The sequence below is a fragment of the Strix uralensis genome, chromosome 5 (genome assembly GCF_047716275.1).
Source record: "Strix uralensis isolate ZFMK-TIS-50842 chromosome 5, bStrUra1, whole genome shotgun sequence".
NCBI lineage: Eukaryota > Metazoa > Chordata > Aves > Strigiformes > Strigidae > Strix > Strix uralensis.
In genome coordinates this window covers 16,211,470-16,229,030 of record NC_133976.1, presented here as the reverse complement: position 1 = coordinate 16,229,030, position 17,561 = coordinate 16,211,470, and the positions used below count along the sequence as shown (strand labels likewise).

The 17,561-nt window shown below is 42.9% G+C and overlaps 1 protein-coding gene across 1 annotated transcript; it reads left to right on the top strand.

Annotated features, from left to right (window-relative positions):
* The first annotated feature begins 798 nt into the window (after positions 1-798).
* On the top strand, positions 799-15,788 carry SLC26A3 (solute carrier family 26 member 3). Its single transcript, XM_074869325.1, has 20 exons — positions 799-929; positions 1,741-1,880; positions 1,991-2,101; positions 2,192-2,349; positions 3,126-3,290; positions 3,990-4,142; positions 4,917-4,999; positions 6,315-6,462; positions 6,594-6,707; positions 6,821-6,898; positions 7,325-7,420; positions 8,394-8,500; positions 8,748-8,817; positions 8,906-8,998; positions 10,376-10,471; positions 11,110-11,343; positions 13,037-13,091; positions 13,585-13,730; positions 14,517-14,582; positions 15,200-15,788. Exons 1-20 carry the CDS (start codon positions 799-801, stop codon positions 15,221-15,223), a joined length of 2,268 nt encoding a protein of 755 aa, XP_074725426.1. The 3' UTR covers positions 15,224-15,788.
* Positions 15,789-17,561: the final 1,773 nt, after the last annotated feature.

Genomic DNA, 17,561 nt, shown 5'->3' with positions numbered 1-17,561 from the left:
TCTTGAATCTTCTCATGTGTAATGTGGGCTTCAGGCGTCATTTCTGGTCTATTCAGCACAAACATGCAAATGGGGGTTGGGACAAGGCAGAAAATAGTATTTAGGTCAGACATTGCAACAACTGTTTGTGAACATGAAACAGAGGAGAAGCATTCCAGACAACCTGTAACAACCTAACAAATCTTACAAAAAACTTAACAAGTAGAAATATCATGCTTTTTTACTACTGAGCCTAACCTCCTTGTCACACAGTCCCAAGCTGAAAGATTCAGCTCTGTCTCCGAGTGCAAGAGAGGATGGCCAAGCACTGCCTTGGCTCTGCCTTTCCCCTTGGTTTGGTGGGTTCCAGTGAGCTCTCAGCCCTTCTGGCAGTGTCACAAAGAGAAACCATCTGCGATTCACTTCTTTGTTCTATAAGATATTAGTCTCCCTTGAAGGAGGCAGTTTTTGGTTGAAGACAGCTGACTTGGAGATAAATTAAATCAAAATCAATCTTGTCCGCTTTTTGGCTGCATCTTTAGAAAGAAATACTTCATGCTCCAGTGAAACATTTCCCTGCAGTGGGAGGAGGAGGAGGGCAGGAGATCACCTCAGCAAAGTGAAATGGGTGTCTCAGCCATGTCTCTTTTGATCTTCAGAGGTGGTAATGCTCAGTTTGGAGTTCACTCATCTATGCTATGGCTACCTACTCCACAGTACATAAGGAGCTAATCCCGTTCTTCATTTCAGGTTTTTAAGTGACTAAGGCCAAAGAGAAGCACACACAAGTCACCATCCACGCCTGACATTTCAGGAGAAATGGTTGAACCTGTGGGCAACCACTATGTTGTAGCCAGACCTGTGTACTCAGAGAATTTGTTCAATGAAGAGCATGAGAAATTGCGCAGATACCATAAAAACTTTTGGGATCACCTGAAAATATACTTTCGGTAAGGAGATTTTTTTTTTTAAATATGGATCTAAGAAACAGCCCGAGCTGCTGCTCTCAGACAGCATGAACTTTATCCTGACAACTTTCATCTCAGATTCCAACAAAGCAAATAAAACTCCAAATGCAATGTCAGATTTTTCTAAAGAACTTTAGTTGCTATTACTCTTAAAAGTCTTCCTACAGTTCCTAAAGTTGTATCCCAGGCAGGTTCTCTTTTCCTGGACAGCAGTGACCTTGGTAGCACAGACTTTGGGGATACCTTATTGTGGCCTTTCAATACTTAAAGGGGGCTTAAATAAAGATGGGGACAAACTTTTTAGTCGAGCCTGTTGTGATAGGACAAAGGGTAACAGTTTTAAACAAAAAGAGGGTAGATTCAGACTAAATATAAGAAAGAAATTTTTTACAGTGAGGGTTATGAGACATTGGAACAGGTTGCCCAGAGAGGTGGTGAATGCCACATCCTTGGAAACATTCAAGGTCAGGTTGGATGGGGCTCTGAGCAACCTGATCTAGTTGAAGATGTCCCTGGTCATTGCAGGGGGTTGGATTAGATGGCATTTAAAGGTCCCTTCCAACCCAAAACATTCTATGATTCTATGAAAATTTTGGTTGGAAGGGAGTTCTGGAGACCACTGGGTCCTCCTTGAAGCACAGCTGGCAGAGCAGGTTGATCAGGGCTGTGTCTGTGTGAGATTTTGACCTCTGGCAGCCTGAACTTGAATCTTTACCCCTTCATTTTCTCTCTGAAGAGGCTGTGACTCAGCCAAGCTCTTCACCAACAGCTCTGTCCTCTTGTGTCTTTACAGCTGCTCCCCACAAAGGGTTAAAAAAATTGCCTTGGGTTTGTTTCCCATCATCTCATGGCTGCCAGCATACCGCTTCAGGGAGTGGATCCTGAGTGACATTGTCTCTGGCATCAACACAGGGCTCGTGGCTGTCCTGCAAGGTACCTCTGGGAAACGTGTGCTCTGACACAGCCTGCTAGGCCAGGTCCAAAGGGACAGCTGGCTGCAGCCTGTAACACACATCACCTTCTCCGGGACTCTGTCCTTACAGGTCTCGCCTTTGCTTTGCTGGTGAATGTCCCCCCCAGTTATGGACTGTATGCAGCATTTTTCCCCAACCTGGTCTATTTTATCTTTGGCACATCCAGACATATCTCAGTGGGTAAGTTCATGCACACCAACCACTCTCCTCACTGGTGAAGAAGTATGTGCTGTCCCTTCAGGTCTCTAACGAATGCCCTGTGCTGCTCAGGTCCCTTCCCTGTCCTGAGCCTGATGGTGGGAGGAGCCGTCACCAGGCTGGTCCCAGATGACAGTGCTGGAAATGGCACTTCCACTAATATCTCAGCAATAAATGAAGAGAGGGTGATGGTGGCTGCATCTGTAACCTTCCTTTCTGGGGTTTTTCAGGTTGGTAAACATATGTGTGTGTGCCTGCACACTTCTATATGCATGTATATGAATAGATGGATAGTGGACTGACCTTCCTCTGCTGGTGTACTCACCAAAGTAATTCTCTTCCCCTTTCCATGTAACTGACCTTGGCTCACTGATTAGGAGACATCTGCCCCCCTTCAGGGACCAGGCACTGATCCATGCTGTGAAATCCCTGGTTTTACCCAGATATGAGCCTACAGTCCACACAGCTGGACCCCACCTACAGCAAAAAACAATCTGCTGGATAGGAAAAAAGTAGCTGTGAAAGTAATGTGAATGATGAAGACACACCAAGGGCAATAAAACCTCTGTCTCATAATAGCAAAGTATTTGGATTTGTCTTTTCAAAAAAAACCCCGTTTCTCATTACTTCCTAATATAGAAATCCTACAGTTCCTTTGTAACCTATGACAAACATATAACAAACATATCATGTTTGTGCTTCATGAAACACTGGTACCATGTGAAAATATGGGTACTGAAAACACTAAGACTAAAGAGGTTTATTTTAGCTATAAAATAAAAAGAATAGGTTTTAACTGCTCTAACAATTGCTGTTAGTAGTCTTATGCCCCCTGTTGCTAAATCTCAATTTTTATTGCGAGTCTGCTGACAGTAAATTCCTTAATCCCTGGATGTATGGGATTAGGTGAAAATCTTTGTTTCCATTAAATATGGTTCTCTTTGTTGTAGAGACTGCTTAAAAGCATGAATGAATCCCACTGACGTGTGGTCATTTTGCATTTCAGTTGCTTCTGGGAATTCTCCAGTTTGGATTCATAGTTATTTATCTATCACAATCATTAATCAGCGGTTTCACGACTGCTGCGGCTATCCATGTTTTGGTATCTCAGCTGAAATTCATGCTCCAGCTACCTGTCCCTGGATTTAATAAACCATTTGGTATCGTCTATGTAAGTGCTAAGTGTTCATTATTTGCTAATGCTATTGAAACCTGTGATGTATATCTGACTGTGTATCACAAGGCAGTAATAATGGAACTCAGCATAAAAACAGCCAAGCAGGAGGAAACACAAGAGAAAAATATAAGAGATGTGTTATTACTATATGACCAATCTTTAAATTTATTACCAAACAGCAAGTTACACCCTATTGGGCTAATTAAATAATATTTTCTATTGTGTCCTGCCATATTTTAATTAAGTGTTCAACTTTGCTTCAATCATTTAATTATTCATTTTTACTGGACTGATATTATATATTATTTAATTTGGGTATGACTCTGTGAGGGCTGTTGGATGAGAAAGGAGGAAGGGAGGAGCAAAGAGGGGGACCTGCTCAGTAATTCCACGTGCGCGTTTCCTATTGTGCATGTGTGTGTTGCTCCAACCCTCCCTCAGGGGAGGCCAGGAGGAGAGGGTGTTTCTGGGAGGAGAGCCAGTGGAAAGGGTGTTTCACAGATGCTTTAGTCGTTTGGGTTATGCACATGCACATTCACTGGGGCTTGCAATCCACATCATGCCACAGGGAATAAATCCCAACAACCGTAATCCTTAGAGAAATTCAGATACAGCTCTTCTGGAAGGGATAGTGAGACTGTTCCAGGGCACTACTATTTCTAAAAAAAAACATATTTCTTCCTGACTTTGCAGACTCTGGAGAGTGTTTTCAGCCAGATCACAAAAACAAACATCGCTGACCTTGTCACATCCCTAGTTGTCTTGCTTATCGTGTTTGTGGTGAAAGAAGTGAATGATCGATACAAAGCAAAGTTACCAACTCCCATCCCGATCGAACTCCTTATGGTAATGATCATTTCTCTTTGATTTTGCAATTGCTCTATCACTATAGTGACACAGGAAGCAGCGTTTTAACTATTTCTTCTCCTGTTCCACATTAAATGATAGGTTATCTTTTCAGCTATAAGGAAAAATTGACAGTGTTCATAAACTATTGTGAGATGTTTTACCTCTACTTAGCTGTTCATAACTGAACACATCTGTAGTGAGTAAGACATTATAAACTATGAATTTTTTCCTTGGATGAAACTGGCTCTGACACCAGCCAGCTGCAGTCCCACAGCTGGGGCCCCTCTGCACCACACCTGCAAGCAGCCACTGAAGTCCTCTGGCCATCCGTGGCCAAACACAAAACAGTTTTTCCCTCCAGCAGCAGAGGGTTTTGCCCCTCCCAAGCAGCAGTGGGGTCAGGGAAGCCTCACAAGGGCAGCAAGCTCCTGAAGTCCTGGAGAATGTTGCTGTAGACACAAGTAGCACTTGTTTTCACCCAGAGTTATTACAGCACTTTGTTAGAAAACACCTGGTTTATTGGGTGGGATGTTCTCTGTTGTTAGTGAGATATCCTGATATACTCTGTGTGATTTATGAGTGTAAACCCATACCTGTAAGGTGGTTCAGGAATGACATCTGAACAGCAAGGGATGTGCAGACCTGGGGCATAATTCTGCACTAGTGTTGAGACTGGAAGGTGTGTGGGAGAGGGAAGGGAATGGTTTTTAATAGCTTCTTCACACTCTTGCTTGAATGTGCCTAATGGAGGTGGGTTTTATTATCTTTCAGACAGTCTTAGCAGCACTGATTTCCTATTTTGTTAACTTTGAAGAAAAATTTAATGTAGCTGTCGTCGGAAAACTAGAGGAAGGGTAAGTGATTTACTTAAAATTCACCAGAGGCGATCTCTCTAGTTTGTGTGTTAAATAATTGAGTGTTAAATCAGTTCAGCTGTGTTTCTGATTAAAATAATTTGCTTCATCTTCCTTCAGTAGGTGAATAAACAATTTGCTCTCAACAATATGAGGACACACTTTAGGTAAAAGTTACTCACTGGAGCACATCTCCTATGTGACAAAGAATACACTGCAACATGAAATAATTGCATGTTGCATTTTGTAAGACAGCTGTTGAGCAGGAGGTTGATGCTCGTCCTTTTTTACTGAGCTACTCACTCCTGAACCCCTCCATTTCCCTTGAAGTACACACATGGTTCAGCAGCCACCAGCAGCCCTGGGAAGCCACCAGGACACTGCACAGTTCTCCTGCCTGGTCCCATGACTGGCCCCCAGCATCTCCTCAGGCACCATTATCCTCTGGAGGCCTCAATGTCTGCTGCTCCAAGAGCATATCCATATAGAGAGTATATATCCACATACAGAGTATATATCCGTATATAGAGTACATCCAGCTATGCCACAATTTTGGCATAAAGAATTAATAGGCACACATTAAGTTAGAAAGAGGGAGGAAGACATATACTGTGACAGCAAACTGCAATCATTTACTCACTGTGGTGCTCTCAATTGCCTCTTGTAGCCCCAGGGGTGTTAGTGGGTGAAGTTTGCAGAGGAACAGCTACTTCTGCTCAAGAGTCTCCATTCTTCCAATTTCAGTTCACTGAAAAAAAGAAAGAAAGAAAAAAAAAAGCCTAGAGAGGAATTCTCCCTAGGATCTGCAAAAGACCCTGGTCAAAGGAGCAGGAAATGGTAAAGCTAAAGCATAGATAGCCTGAGAGACTAGTCAATATTACCTGACTTAGTAAATATTTGTTTATCTGTCTAAAGTGCTACAATGAATCACACAGGGATATTTTTTTTTGGTCGTAATTAAGTGAAATCCATCTGTGTCCAAATTGCCTGCACAAGGACGTCAGCATCCTGTCAGATCTTGCATCCGTGCCTAACTAGAAGGCAGAACTGTGCATGCACTTCAGACAAAATAAGCTGTGGTTGGTCCTGGCCAAGTAAATGAGAACCTGCTGAGACACAAACTGAGCCAAGTGTGGATAAACGGAGTCCCTGTCCCAATTAAGAATTCCCCAAAGTTTTATAGGGTTCAGACCCACAATTCTGTGTTGCATCTCTCAGAAATGCTCAGTATGAGCTGGACCCCTGCCTTGCTCACTTGCTTGACAACTAGTTTCCTTAGGCATACCCTTAATGAGTAGAGTTTTTTGTCTTTCAGATTTCAAGCACCTGTTGCACCTGATGTAGGTGTCTTCCAAAAGTGCATCGGCGACAGCATTTCCATCGCAATCGTTGGGTTTGCAGTAGCCTTCTCCGTGGCTAAAGTGTATTCCATCAAACATGACTATCCAGTAGACAGCAACCAGGTAGGTGAATAACACAGAAATCAATACAGTGCATTTGTCAATGAGAAATAATTAATTTTAGGAATGCTTTGTCTTGGGAATGACTGTCATGAACCAGCTTTTAAGAACAATGTCTTTTGTTTTTATTTCAGGAACTAATTGCTTTTGGTCTGGGTAATATAGTTGGCGGATCATTCAAAGGATTTGCCTCTAGCACTGCTCTGTCAAGATCAGGTGTGCAGGAGAGCACAGGAGGCAAAACACAGGTATAGAAGAAAACAGATCATGTCGGCATTTAATGCAAGAAAGGTCTCTGTTTTCCTAGCTGACCATAATGCCTGCAAGCACTTATTCATAGTGGAATTGTTCTCTCATGCAGATTGCTGGTATTATCTCAGCTGTCATCGTCTTGATTGTGATCTTGGCCATTGGGTTTCTCCTGGCACCATTACAAAAGGTATTCACTGGTTTCACCTAGTGCTTCCTCCTGCTTACCAAAGACAAGGCTCCTCTAGGAGTCACGGGGAGTGTTCATTGGCTTCAGTGGGAGTCAAACAAGGTTTTGCAAAGCTTGGTTCTTCTTCTCATATCATGACAGAGAAGACCACTACATCTAGTCCTTCAAAGGGAATGTAAGTGCCCAAACACTAAACATCACAGCAGCAGCTTTTAGGTGCCAAAAATAAGTGAGATTTGCAGCCTCAAGTCAGACACCTGAGCTGCACCATGGCTAGGGAGTTTCCAGCAGTAGTGATACACTGGAAGGAGTTCCCTGGCCTTTCAGCTGCACTTTGGCCCTATTTGTATGATCTTTTAAGACTTAATGTTCAACATTTGCTTTGCTTGCTTTAAAAGTTGACTTGTATTTTGGTCTTTTTAACAGTCAGTCCTTGCATCTTTGGCTCTTGGCAACTTGAAAGGAATGCTCATGCAGTTCAAGGAAGTAGGGATCCTATGGAGAAAGGACAAGTATGACTGTGTAAGTTAAGTTCCACAAGCATTCAGGAATGAAGCACTCTGGAAAAGTCATCTATTATGCAAATTTGCTTACAGGCTATCTTTTTTTTTTTTATACCTGCCTTCACTAAATGGAAAGTACAATACTGGCAAGCCTTTTTTACTTGTATACCTCTTGCTCTTGTTTTCCTCTTTATCCCACCTGTTTTGAGTCAATTCTCTCTCCTAACTTCATTTTTATCCATTTCATCAAACTCTATTAAAATACAGTTCATTATGTAAAGTCAAATATAGAAGACAGTTATAGAAAATGTCTAAATACCTACTGCATTGGCTGTGCATTCAGGGACATTTTCTCACACTCATGCATCATGTTAGATGGAAGTTACACGGCAAAAAACAAATGTCAACCAGGGCTTGAAGGGTTTACTCCAAATGGTGAAGCTCGTGTCTGGAGGGCAGGACTTAACCTCTAACACTCAGAAAATTTAGGTTCTTTTCTTTGGTGGGTTCCCTGTGTTCCTAAATGGTTCCAGACCTCAGTTTTCCCAGCTACCAAACAGTTATTTACCACATGAAAATGCTTTGAGATCTGTGGTTAAAAGTATTCAGTATTATCTAGTTATTTGTGCTTATCATCAGTCACATACATTCACAGCACCTACATTTGCACATTTACAACTCTCAGCTTTACCAGGATACTGATTTACTTGTAACCTTGCCTTTCTGCTGGATTTTTACTGAGCATTTAGTGAACCACCTATAGAAGATCCACACCTCTATTATTCTAAGCCTTTATTGTATAGAGATTGTCATCCCTAGAAACACCTCCTGGTGCTAGCCAGTGAGTCTGTCCCTGTTTACAAGAAAACCCCTCATCAAAGGCAGATGGACAGCCTGGACCAGATCTGAGATCTGTTGCTGCTCCCACCCTGGGGTCATGACCCAGGTCCTTGACACACTCATAACTGCTGACATCCACCTGCTCGTTACAGGTTATATGGGTGGTGACTTTCTTAGCTGCCATTTTTCTTGGCCTGGATATTGGACTAGCAACTGCCGTGGCGTTCCAGCTGCTGACTGTGGTGATCCGCTCCCAGTTGTGAGTACTTGTTGGGCACAATGATAAGATATCTCAGGGCCTCCTGTTATAAATTAACTCTCCCTGTACAGAGAAGGCCAACAGCCCCATTCCTCAGACTGTCCAGAAACCTTGTATGGAAAAATACTTTACAGGGGTAAACCCTTGGATGTGGGGTCCCCACTGCAGCAGAGCTTTCTCTGCTCCTTCCCTTCTGCCAGGTTTCAGTATGGGGTACAAATAATTGTGTGTGTGTGTTTGTTCACAGTCCAAGCTGCACTGTTTTGGCTAATGTTGGGAGAAGTAACATCTACAGAAACAGGAAGGATTACACCGATGTAAGAAATGTCATGTTTCTTTTATTATCTGCTGCATTTGTGTTTCTGTAGAAGACATTGTTACTGACACTTTTGCTTCATTGTACAGATCTATGAGCCAGAAGGAGTGAAGATTTTCAGATGCTCATCTCCTATCTTCTTCGCTAATATTGAGTTCTTCAGAGAGAAACTCATCACTGCGGTAAGTGTCTGGGGCTGTTGTTCTGAACATATGAATTGCATGACAGATTAAGATGAATACAATTTCCCAATAATTACTATGTATGTAGTCAGACCACAGTTCAAAGACAAATTTTTAAGGAATTATTCAAATATTGTGGTCACTACTGTAATCCCACATGTACATACACACCTCTGAGAAAGAGAACAGCTTGACTCATGCTGAACCTTAACAATGTATACACATATTTTAAGTCCTTTAGAAGAAAGTAGTGCAAACATAGATGATAATATAAAGGGACATTATTTTATTTTATTAGCATTTATTTATTTACACCAAATAAATGTTAGTTTACTCATCTTGCCCCAAAGAGTGTAACCACAACAGTCAGAAGAAAAGCTGAATGAAATCACACTATCAAAGAGGTCTTAATCTCTTCCATGACAAACTGGGTGAAGACAGACAGTCTTTCCATAATCAGCATGGAAAGCCAGGACCCCTGAGCCCTCACCGTGCCAGACACTCCCACCATCCCTAGACTGAGCCGAACATGCACCCATAACCTCCCCTTCCTACTACTCTTATGGAGAAGTTGATAAGCACTGGCTACCCTGAGCATTGGTAATGAGTAGTTCATTCTTCACATGAAGGACTGAAACTGGCAGAGGAACTAGAGAATCTGACATGTTTGGGTCTCCATGTGCTTGGCTTTCACCTCAGAAGAGACTGAAGGTTTTTTTCTGTGAGTGCAGATGCTCACACCACTCTCTTCACAAATACGGGTATTTCTAACACCTCTCTCCTCCACCCACTAGATAGATGAGGCAGAAGACTTGCAGGAATTTAGTATTTTTGTAACCCTTATTATTCTAATTTACCCATTGTCTAATTTTGTTAAAACCAGCTAAAAGGTTCAAGAGACGTATGCAGCCAGCATGATCAATTTTGGTTTTCTTCAAGAAAACAAAACAATGTGTATATGACACATGCTGCAGTCAGGTGGCACACAGCAGATACAACCTGTGAGCTCTCTAATCTCAGTTGCCTGGGTGGCCATGTCATAATGAAGATGAGTAGAACATGCTCAGGGCTATCCAGCACTGTACCAGCCTGCTGGAGTTACTGGTCTTTGCTACAGCATTGTCACTGCTATAATGCTGTCCATGCTGGTGTCCTAAAGCTAGTAGAGGTGGTGCTGCCCCATCTGTAGCCATACCTGTAGGCATCTTTCCAACCAAGAAAAAGAGCCCTTGTTTGAGTTGATGAAAAGTAGTAGGCAAGATCAAGTCCAAACTATGCTCACCATGAATGTAAAGAAAAGCTGCATGAGATGCTGTGTCCTTCCCCTGGTGTCACTAGCTTGGGTTTTTTTAGCTATTCAAAGTGGTGTTTCTGCAGGTTGGCTTCAGCCCACTGAGAGTCCTGAGGAAACGCAATAAAGCTCTGAGGAAGATCAAAAAGATGCTGAAGAAAGGAGAGCTGCAAGTGACACCTGTATGTAAGGCAACTCCACCCAGTGGGATTAAGCAACCAGCTCTGGCTTGACGTGGCAGAGAAGTGCCTCACAGCCTCCCGTGCTAATTAGATATGCTATTCCCCAAGTTGCCACTTCATGGCATAAACACATTTCAAAAATAAGATTTTAAATATCTCTCACAGTTAGAGACCTACAGCTTTACCATGGGCAGAGCTTGTATGTGTCCACTGAAGCTTTGTTTGGCATCAAATGGCAGGGTCAGATCCCACAGAGGCAATGTTCACGCTGTATTAATGGTAGGACAAAGATAGTTTTCTCCCAACCCAAATCCTGCATGCTTTTTGTTGACTTCTTCCAAAATTACTGAATCAAAGCATATCTGACAATTGACTTCAAGGAAAAATAGAAAGTCATCATTATCTGATTATGATGATGATTAAATGATTCATGAGAGGAAACCAAATATTTCCAGATTCCTCCAGACAAGGGAGAGACAGAACATTCTCTAGTCTAAAGTGCAGGTGGGTCCTGCTCCATTTTATGGATACATGATCTTTGCATTGCCACCATTCTCGCCCTTGTATAAGATGCAATACTATGCTGGCTGGGTCTTAAAAAGAAGTCTTAATTATGACACTTTTCTCTGTCAACACAGAAAGGCTTGATTTGCATGACTAACCATACACATGAGTCAGATGAAGAATTAGACAACAACAGGATAGAGGAGCTGGACCAGCCCACCAACATGACAGACTTGCCCATTCAGATCAACTGGGGTGCTGACCTCCCCCCTGGCATCACTGTGCCCCGCGTCGACATCCACAGCATTGTTCTGGATTTCTCCTCAGTGTCCTTCCTTGATTATTCTGCCATGAGAGTCCTCCAAAAGGTAATTGTAATTCACAAGACAAACAGTGATCACATGAAAGAAAAATACAGGAATGCAGTTACACTTTAGAGACACGCTTGAGGAAAGGGATGGCACACAGAGGGACCTTGACAGGCTTGAGGAGTGACCATATGAATCTCATGAAGTTCAACAGGGCCAAATGCCAGGTTCTGCACCTGGGTCAGGGCAATCCCCAGTATCAGTACAGGCTGGGGGATGAATGGATTGAGAGCAGCCCTGAAGAGAAGGACTTGGGGATACTGGTGGATGAAAAATTGGACATGAGCTGGCAATGTGTGCTTGCAGCTCAGAAAGCCAATTGTATCCTGGTCTGCATCAGAAGAAACATGGCCAGCAGGTCAAGGGAGGTGATTCTACCCCTCTACTCTGCTCTGGTGAGACCCCACCTGGAGTGCTGTGTCCAGCTCTGGAGTCCTCAGAACGGGAAAGACATTGACCCATTGTATTGAGTCTAGATGAGGGCCACAAAAATGATCAGTGGGCTGGAACACCTCTCCTATCACAAAAGGCTTAAGAGAATTGAGGTTCTTCAGCCTGGAGTAGAGAAGGCTCCAGGGAGACCTTATTATGGCCTTAAAGGGCTTATAAGAAAGATGGAAAGAGACTTTTTACCAAGGCCTGTAGTGTCATGACAAGGGGCAATGGGTTTAAACTGAAAGAGGGCAGATTTAGGTTAGATATAAGGAAGAAATTCTTCACTGTGAGGGTGGTGAGGCACTGGCACAAGTTGCCCAGAGAAGCTGTGGCTGTCCCCTCCCTGGAAGTGTTCAAGGTCAGGTTGGACGGGGCTTTGAGCAACCTGCTCTAGTGGAAGGTGTCCCTGCCCATGGCAGGGGGGGTGGACTAGATGATCTTTAAAGGTCCCTTCCAACCCAAACCATTCTGTGATTCTATTCTGTGTTTCTAGCCTGCTTCTTAAAGGCATTCCTATATGGACTGGAAAGTCAGTGGCAACCTTTGAATTTATGTGAATTTTAATGTACATTTTCCATAGAGAATGTTTAGGAAATGGATTAAATAATCAATTTAGATTTTGTTGGAATTAGAGTGTTGGCTGTGGAACTCTTTCTTCAACTGGTAAGATTTTGGGAAGCTTTACAGAAATGTACATATGAAATACGGCATTAAACACTGGGCTAGAAATTGGAGCATTGGAGTTTCATTTCTGCTGCTGTTCTCACTTCCCAGGATGACCTTGAACATAGCAATAAGAACAACACTTTCAAACAGTAGTACCTGAAGTTAACTATTTAGAGCCACATAATGTGTGTAAATCTATTCCCATAGGAACTAAACATCTGCCATGTCACTGGGAACTGTAGTTCTGCTCAAATTCCCAGTTATAAAAATCTCCCCAGAAGATTTTGGAGTCTTAGTTTCATCTTGTGTCAAGTAGGTAAAATAAAGCCATACAATTTATGAAAGATCACTTTTGTCACTGTGGGCTAAAGGTATTTAATATTACCCCTTTTCAAAAGGATCGGTCATCCCTGTCTGCAGCCATGTGAAGAGACTATACTGCCTCTAGGTGCAGCAGAGTTTTAGAGCTGCTTACCATCATAGATCTTACATATCTTAAAGTGATTTGTATGTTTGCTGTGGCAAATTACCATAACGGTTGTTATCAGCAAAAATAGCAGTATCTGAATTGTGCCTCTTTCCTGTTTAACAGACTTTGAAAGAATTTATCCGGATCAACATTGACATTTACGTTGCAGGGGCACATGGTGAGTACTTGCCTTTCTGTCAGCATCGCCACAGATGCCTTGTCCCGCTGCCTTCCCTGTCCACCACTGAGCATGGCTCTGGAGGATCATCCCAGTTTTACCTTCCTGACTTGGACAGCAAACAGATCCAGCTGAGCAGATGTGTCATCCTTTCCATGCTGTCCCCAGCAGGCTGAGACTACGCACGATGGCTCATTTCACCTGTGGCCACTGATTTGCTGTACAGCTCTGGGCTCTTGGGCAGTCTGGGGTTAGGAATTAAATAAGAAACAGCGCTCAAATTTCCTTTTGCCTGGCATCAAGCAGGGCAGTACTGATGGGCATTTATATCCCATCCTCTCCACATCAGTAAAGAGGAACCCATCTGCTCAAATAAAACAGTGCAGCATACCAGCAATTCCTGTGTTCGCTCAGTGGACATGCTCAGGATACACTATTTCTTAACTCTCAAGGCCCGCAGGTCACTTTGTGCTTTGATTTTGTTCCCCCACAGAGGGATTCCTGGACAAACTGGAGAGATGTGCATTTTTTGATGAGGAGATTAAGCCATCCATGTTTTTCCTTACCATTCATGATGCGGTTTTACACATTTTGCTGAAGAAGGACATAGCCAGCTCTCCCAAATTAAAGCCCGCTGAGGTAACACTACAGTTTTCATCTTTGCTACTTTAGTGCCTTTACATTACTCACAGGCACCCAGCAGTGCCCTGCATAGCTAGACATGTGCTCTACATTGTCTTTATATTCAAGAAGTTAATGATTAAAACTCAGCTGGTCTCCAATAAATTTGGAGAGTAAGAGTGACCCCTGGTCCAGGTGTCTGGCAAAACACTAGTGAAAGAAGTGAATAATTCCCACCGGAGACTGGCCAGGCCGTGGACTTCACTTGCAGCCACATCCTTGGGAAGAGCATGGTGTGGGGTGAAGTTCTGACCCATCCACCGGCAGTCCTCTGCTGTCACCCACCTGGCAGGGACTGCTGGATACGCTGCAGCGGTTCTTGCAAGGCAGACTTGGTGCTGCTTGCATGTAGGCTTCCCAGGACTGTCTACTTTCAAATGGAGTGCTAAAGCAGTGCAGGTAAGTAAGTACAGACAAATTTGGTGGTGGCCCTTCTGGGAGTGTTCTTAAATCAAGAGCAAGAATGGATCCCGCGTATGTTAAATCTGTTTAAAAGAACCAAACCCAGAATGCTACTCATCTGGAAACTGCCTAATCCCACTTAGTTGAACTGGCCCAGCTCTTCTGTAGTGCCCCAAAGATGTGGTCAGGGGCATAAAGAGCTGACAAGTGAGAGCTTCCTTCCTTCCAGGCCAACTTCCCAGGCATGTTCCAGAGATTTAAAAAGCAAGACCTTCTTCAATGTGAAAAAAAGGAAAAAAAAGATAAAAAGAAGTAACTCACAACTTCTTGTGTTCATTGCAGGAGAAGGGTAGCAGCAACGACTATATCATCATCCCCAGCAATGGACTGCGCAGCCGGGAGTGCACGGTAAGACTCCCATCTCCGGTAGCAGCACCCCAACCGTAGGAAACACAACCCCAAAAGCTGCTCACAGGAACTGCTAGGTCAGATAACAAAAGCATATTCATCCCTGAGCTCTTGTGTCAGCCCAGGGCAAAAAGCATCCAGACAACTTATTGATGGGATCTGACTTAAAGCAAAGCCTTACAGGAGTAGGAGGTGTGGGGCTCGGCTCACAAGCCTTGCCTTGAGCACTGAGACTCTGCAGAGGGAAGGCGGGCAAAGGCCATCTCACCAGCCTCTCACCTGGTCTCCTCGCCTGTCCACCACAGTTCCCCCATGATGAGCTCACTAGTAGAATATCCATGTGGCAGAGACGTCATCATTAGTCCCATTTATCTAAATGCCTCAGGCAGAAGGGGAGTTTGAAGACAGGAACAAGAAAGGGACACATGCAGTCTTTCATCACGGACTTAAAGGGCAGTATCCAGCACACGGCAACCCCATTAGGAGAAAATGTCAGACCCCAGCCTTCCCCCACAGATGCTTTAGAGGAACAAATTCTTACATACTGCTCACCAGAGGGCACCTACCATGGCTATTCCTTACAGAGAGTGACATTTATGTCCTTTTATTTCCTACAGATTCCAACAGAAACAAAATTTTAGATTTAATCTTCTAAATCCCCCAGAAACACAATGTCACTTACAGAAGATGAATGCAGATGCAGTGGTGAGCATGAAGACAGAAGAATACTTTTAAATACCTTAAGAAGGATTTACTATATATGGTTATGCTCCAAGTTTTAGAATGGGCTTGTTAGTCTTTATGTGTTTCTGTATATATAGAAATGTATTTATGTACATACATGGAGGTTAAAATCACACAGGTTATCTTATTTCACACCTTGTTGACAGCCTACCCACAGAGTTGAAGAAGCAGGTAACGCTAACCCTGTTTGCATATACTTGTACATATATCTATATTATTCTGACAGTTTGTAGACAATCTGTACAGTTGCTAGAGAATATATAAGTATTTGAAATCTTGTAATTTATAACACAGACTAGTAGGTGGGAGTGATATTTTATCTTCAGCTTGTATATAACTTGTATAAAGTTTTCTTGACGGTTTGTAAGATACCTAGTAGGCTGAGTTATTAAACTTGTTTTCAACTCACTACCATGAGCATAGTGTACATAGTGACTAATGTATCTACCATAAAACATTAAGGTCATTCAGGAAAGACACAGCACTTTCAGATCCAAACATGGTTCATTGATTTGGTTTGGGCTGGTATAAAGTGCACGAGAGAGGACACATATATAGTGAATTATTAAATAATGATTTTGGCAACTCTGCACTGTTTGCTGTGTTTGTCAATACACCATCAAGGTAGCTCATAATCAATGAGACCCAGCATGTGTCCTCCAGTGAGCGGACAGACACACTGGCCCCAGTACTCAGCTTGGGAGGAGCTGTGGGCGCAGAGCTGCCAGGCAGGAAAGATGGTCTCTCGGACAGGTCTCTTGGACAGATGTGCAGAGGACTTTTTAAAGAGTCAACACTGACACTCTAGTCTGCACAACCCAGTCTGCACAACTGCCATCAATTAACTCCTGCTGGAAGTCTAAGGCTTGAAGATGAACTACACCACAGCTTTCAGAGGAAAAAAACCCAAACAACAAACCCCCAAAGTGACAGAACTTTTAATGTAGCATAGCAAGTGCTGGAGGTATAAGAGTCTTCAGCCTAGAGGAAAATGGAAACATCCCCAGAGTCTGAAAGAAATAGCAGTCTGAAATCACAAGTTTTTAGTTTTCAAGCCTAGTTTTGACTTTCAACCAAGCTGGGGTGACCAGAACCATGCATCTGGACTTGTAGTGAAGAAGGGCTGAAGGGAAGAAGAAAGTGTTCTGGATAAACAAGAACCATGACTTTTATCTCCATAGTATGCAGGACTTCAAAACAAAATTTGAAGGGAAACCAAACAGAAATAAATGGGGAGAAATGCCACTTGGTTTTATAAAAGGTACATATACGTATGCCACATTCAACGGGTACCTTCATTTAGAAAACCGAGCTTCCAGAGGGAAATACCATAGATGTCACCTCTCTGGACATGAGCAGAGGACACCTCCTTTGCCATGCCATGTGGGCAATTTTTAATGCTGTTGAAGAAGATGGGATGACTAAAGGCTCTGAAAGGCAGAGATGGATTATGCTAAAGAGGAGATGACAACTAGGAACTTTGAAAGGGAAACACCAGGATGGAGGGAGCACTAATCTGTTAAATATTCTCATTATTTTTTTTTTTTTACAAAAATCTGGAGTTATTTGATGAAATCTGCTAATGAAACCAAGCTGGAAGATAATATTAAAGTGAGGAGGCTTTGAATACAGAAAGAATAAGGTGAGCTTGAAGACTGAGGTAAAAGAATTTCAGCATTCAGAAAACACACTCATGCATTTGTGGATGAATAACAAGCTGGGGTTCTGCGGTGGGCAATCATGCGCCCAAAATGGCATGGGAGAGGTGGCCTTTGGTGGTAATCACATCAAAGTGTTACAGGCTGCTTTCTACAGACACCAGATGCATGGTGGGCAGTTGTACTAGCCTGCTGCTCTTCTGAGAGTGCCACAGCAGACTTGCTGGCTAAATCAGGTACGTGTCACATACCAGACAACCAGCACAACAGTACCTGAAAACAGGTACAACCAGGATGTTGCCAAATTGCCTTTCTAATGCAGCGTTCCAAAAAAACCATAGATTGTATCCAAACAAATTTTCCCATCAGAATGAGGAAGATATTAGTGTTACTGTGCAATGCACAGGGGAGATTTCACTATAAATACTCCAAACTTCAGGACTGAGACCTCCAGTTCAAGAAAGATTAAGTCAAACTTCAATTAATGAGGAAAATTGCTATGAGGATCTTTGTGGAATGGAGAGCCTGTTATCTAAGGACTGTCAAAAAGAGATATAGATACATCAGAGATTTAACC